This window comes from Garra rufa, chromosome 12, assembly GCF_049309525.1.
Source record: "Garra rufa chromosome 12, GarRuf1.0, whole genome shotgun sequence".
In the NCBI taxonomy this organism is placed as follows: Eukaryota; Metazoa; Chordata; class Actinopteri; order Cypriniformes; family Cyprinidae; genus Garra; species Garra rufa.
Window position 1 is genome coordinate 43416692 of NC_133372.1, and position 5265 is coordinate 43421956.

General features: G+C 34.5%; 1 protein-coding gene across 1 annotated transcript in view; it reads left to right on the top strand.

Moving 5' to 3' along the window:
* Positions 1–2148: 2148 nt before the first annotated feature.
* The window catches only part of LOC141347621 (plakophilin-1-like), a 29238-nt gene continuing 26121 nt past the window's right edge, over positions 2149–5265 (top strand). Inside the window, exon 1 of the mRNA XM_073852608.1 lies at positions 2149–2238. Coding sequence (XP_073708709.1) covers positions 2149–2238 — 90 coding nt within the window. The remainder of the gene's footprint in view (positions 2239–5265) is intronic.

A 5265-nucleotide genomic window follows, 5' to 3' on the forward strand; every position in this document is an offset into this window, starting at 1 on the left:
TTGGAAAAGTCATCTTTGAGGGGATCTCAGCTCTGTGTCCTTTATTTGTTTATTCTTCCACCTGACTATCCTTCACTCGAGTGTTTTTACCGCCAGTCGAGCCCAGTCATAATTACCCAAGACAGCTTCTAATTAGGAGCTCAAAATCCACACAGGACGGAGTGATTGGTTCATTTTCCCCGTCCATACACCACCTGTTTAACTCCATTCATTACCTCATTTGTTAATTTTATCACCCTGTTTTGAAGGTTTAATTAAAGGTTGAGAGAGCCAAAAATGACATTTTGAGGACTCTCTCAATCGCACCTTTATCTTTCAAGGGTTCATTTTAATCACAAACAAAATTATACACGGATTCCACTTTTGCCTTTTGAGAGTGTTATTGTGCGTATGTCACAGTCTAAATTTAGCAACATAATAACCCTAATAATGACTTTTAGAAACAAAAAAGGCATCCTTATGATATTTTCTAAACCCTGCACAAAGAGCAGATCTACTTACTATTTAAATCTACTATGTACACTCTTAAAAATAAAGGTGTTTCATGTTGCCATAGAAGAACCTTTTATGTCTAAATGGTTCCATAAAGAACCTTCAAGATCTGAAGAACCTTTCTATTTCACAAAAGGTTCTTTGTGGCAAAAAAGGGTTCTTCAGATGATAAAAAGGTAAGAAAGAGATAGTTCTTTAAAGAATCCCCAACTGATCGGGATTCTTTGTGGAACCAAAAATGGTTCTTCTATGGCATCACCGTGAGGCAGCTTTTAAATAGTGCTGTTTTGACACTTCTTGACTGGCAAGACGGCTGCGAGCGGAAACTCAAACAGTGAAAGTGAGTTGTTCAAAAACTTTCTTTTTAGTAAACTCTGTGTACACAAACAATGTTCTCAATGCTCGAGTTCATGTGTAGAGACCCAGGCGATACTTCGAGCAAAGTGTCATGGTGTGTCGTGTCTTCTTAGTGTTGTAAAAATATCGATTTTGATGCGCTCAAATGTATGCCCCTAGTACTCCCATTCACCGGCCACTGACCACAAAACTAAATCACGGTCAATCTCAAAAATGGCTCGTTTGTCGTAATTATGCTTTTAGATACAAGTTTGTCTCGTTTACAGTAAAAAAAAAAAACAGCCCAGGTTGCATTTTGGCAACAGTCATCCTTTAATTTGTTGATGGGTAAATTAAGTCCTTTTAAAAACCTGCAGAAGCCCTGTTATACAGACATAAAATTCATATACACTCTTAAAAATAAAGGCTCCGAATGGGTGTTTTTGCAGTGATGTCATAGAATAACCATTTTTGGTTCCCCAAAGAACATTTCAGTGAACGGTTCTTAAAAAAGAACCATTTTGAAGAACATTTTAAAAATCTAAAGAACCTTCTTCCACTACAAAGAACCTTTTCTGCATTTGAAAGGTTCCATAGATGTTCAAGGTTCTTCATTGTACCATCAATGCCAATAAAGAACCTTTAATTTTAGCACGTAGAAGGCTAAATTCAAAACATACTTCTATTGTGTTAGACAGACAGTGCTATTTTAGCACCTACAATGTATCTATGCTGTATCTTAATCTGCATTAACTTAGACTTTATGTCTCTTCTCTAGCATGTACATGGCATTAATGAACCTCTAACTCTTGTGCTAATCTGTTATTTGTACATCAGAGCACTTGGCAACTGACATGCAGCAGGCAGATGTTGGTGTTTTAATGTAAACAACTTTGTGCTTTTGGACCAATGGCGACGTAATCAATTAAAGATGAAGCCATTGGACCATCTGGAATATGACGGTGTGCTATGAATTTTAATTTACTTTTTTTTTTTTTTTTAGATATCCGTTTACCATCTGGATTATTAAAAGTACTGTAGTTTTTTTTTTGTTTTTTTTTGCAAAAATGTTTGCATTTTCCTGTTGTAAAGTATCTAAAGCACATCTAAAAAATACATCCGTACATAAAAGTTTACTGAGACAGATCAAGCCAAAGGTTTTCTCAGAAGGTCTGAGGAAGAGTCAACATCATTAGAAGGGCTTGTGATGGAGATCTGCCTGCAGGACTGAAGATTACATCATCTAGGGCAGGAAAGCGAGCAGATCTTTCCTGCAGTAGGTGGAAGAGAGCAAAGCTCCAAAGGGCATCACAAAACAGAATGGAAGAGGAGGAGAGTGGGAGGGAATGGAATGGCGCCGTGCCACGGTTTGCCGAGCGAGACGACCGAGACGAAATGGATGGAGAGACTGTGATGATAAGAGAAACCTCAGCTTGGGCTGATGGACCTGATTTCCACTGCCAGTCAGAAAAAAAAAAAAAAAAACTGTGCTCGTCTGACTTTGTCAACTTAAACATTTATTTTTATAACAGCAACTCCTCTGTTGTTATTCGTACTTACAGATATTCATAAGTTCATAAGAATAGACATTGAAACAATATTAATATATTGAAAATGCAAATAGTTTTGCATATGTGACGCAGGACCACAAAACCAGTCGTAAGTAGCACGGGTGTATTTGTAGCAATAGTCAAAAATACATTGTATGGGTCAAAAAACATTTTTCTTTTATGTCAAAAATCATTAGGATATTAAGTACAGATCATGTTCCATGAAGATATTTTGCAAATTTCCTACTGTAACTATATTAGAGTTTTTGAACCCTCAGATTCCAGATTTTCAAATAGTTGTATCTTCACCAAATATTGTCATATCCTAACAAACTATGGAAAGCTTATTTATTCAGCTTTCACATTATGGATAAATCTCAATTAAAAAAAAATTGACCCTTATGACTGGTTTTGTGGTCCAGGGTCACATGTGTACAAAATAGTAATAAAAAACAATAAAAACAAAATATTCTTAATATTAATATTAATAATATTATAGTAAATATAATAAAAGTGCTGTAAATAAACAAATACTTTAAAGTCTGGACGAAAATTAATAATAATAATACTAATAATAATTGTGCCAAATATACTAATAAATAATAACAATTATAATACCAAAAAATAAGTAAATTCTCTGATAACTGGACAAAATTTAATGAATAATAATAACAATAAAAATAATAACAAACAAATAAATATATATATTTTTGCCAATCCTCTGATAACTGGACTAAATTTACTAAATAACATAACATATAATAATAATAAAAAAATAAGATTAATAATAGTAAAAAATATATATATATATATATATTTTTTGTCAATCATCTGATAACTTGACAAAATGTTATAATAATAAAAATAATAATAATAATAATAATAATAATAATAATAATAATAATAATAATAATAATAATAATAATAATAATAATGTACAAACAAACAAACTAACACTTTTGCCAGTCATTTGATAACAGGACAAAATATAATGAATAATAATAGTAAACTAATAATAATAAAGGTACTATAAATAAATAAAAACACTTTTTTGTACCATTTTTTTTTTTTTACCAATTATACTAGGGATGCACCAAAATGAAAATTCTTGGCCGAAACTGAAAACTGAAAAAGAGGAAACCAAGGCCGAAAACCGAAAACCGAAACACAGAAAGAATTATGCCAATTAATAGTACCATTGCATTTATGGCTATGACTGTGTACTAATCTTACTAAAATCAAGGCATTGCAATTGCATAAAATAATATTAAAGTTTCAAAGAATAAATCAGTTATATTAATTTAAACAATTACTATCAATCAAGTATTATATTACTTAAATAACACATACATATATTTTACTGCCTTTGTTTAAATTGTTTAAATTTTTATAACACATTATCCATCAGTTCACATTTACAACTCTACGCGTTTCTCTTCCAGCAGGAGGCGCTATCAGAATGGTAGTACAAAAAGCAGCGCAACAAATGATTTTGAAACGTGCAGCGCTCATATTTATTTAATGGATAGCCTTTTGAAGTTTCATCGCAATTCTTGTCTTTCAGTCCCTACATTTAAAGGGATAGTTCGAGCATTTAAGACATGAAGTTGTATGCAATCCTTATCAGCACTATAGTGTATACACACTGACCCACACTGCGTTCACCTCCCTGGTCAGAGTTCTGGCCGCTGGAAGTTTTTCAAGAAAGTAGTCACGGTTAGTTTCCGGGGCCTCAAAACTGTGCGTTTTTACGTGAAAAAAATATATGCGTTTCAAAGCTTGATTAATTTACATCACAAAAAACACTCCTGCCAAAAATCATACCTCAGTTTTAATCGGCACTATATTCTTTCCGTTTCCATCAATCCGCGCTGCTGTCAGTTCGCACGTTCCGATCAGCTGTTGATAGCGCGACTCGCTGACAACATGTCTGACTACGAAACTTCTGATGATGAAACCAATTTTAGCACAATGTCAGACGGAACAGACGATATATATATATTTATATTAGACCTCGTTTCACATGATTTCCACAGGAGTCTAAACATCAGATTGTTTACTGTACAGTTTAGATATGGGATCTCCAGTCCTCGTGAGCTACTGTCTTGCTGGTTTTAGTTTTTCTCTGATGCAACACACCTGACTCAAATCAACGGGTAATTAGCAGGAATGTCTCATTTGAGAAAGGTGTCCAGTCATAGGAAAACATCGAGCTGCAGGAATGTAGCTCACGATGACCGGAGTTGGAGATACCTGGTTTAGACCTACCTGTATGTGACTTCAAGCACACTTATAAACACGATGATACCGACACACGTTCCGCATAGTTACAGACAATAACAAATATAGCAAAGCATCATATTTTGTTGTGTTATATAGATTCAATTAAATTCATTAGTTATGATATTTGCCGATTTTCTCACCACATAGACAGTCGATTATTGTCGATGCTATCACTGCCCCGGTTAGAATATTCTCAGTGTAACGTTAGCCTAAAAACCGACGTTAGCTTCAAAATAAACCTGTCGTATGCGACATAAAGTTAGTAAATAGAGCTTACCCGTGGTACTGGTACAGCAGAACTCTTTAAAATCCGTTTTTTGATTTTTCCTCCTTGGTTGGGGATGTAATCGTCTTCGCTGAAGTGAGCACTGCACACACGAAAATCCTTGATACTGGATATTTTAGCTCCCACAGAGTAGCCGATGGCAACCAGCCAAAGCTGTCTTATAACTATATCAGAAACAGGAAAACGATGGAATCTGAACGGCGATCCCTGCACATTCTTGTGGTCACAACCTGGGAATTTACAAGTTCGCACCATTGTTAATTTTCTACTTTTTACGTCGTTGTCATTCGAGTGTGTAATGGAACAGCTGATCGGAAC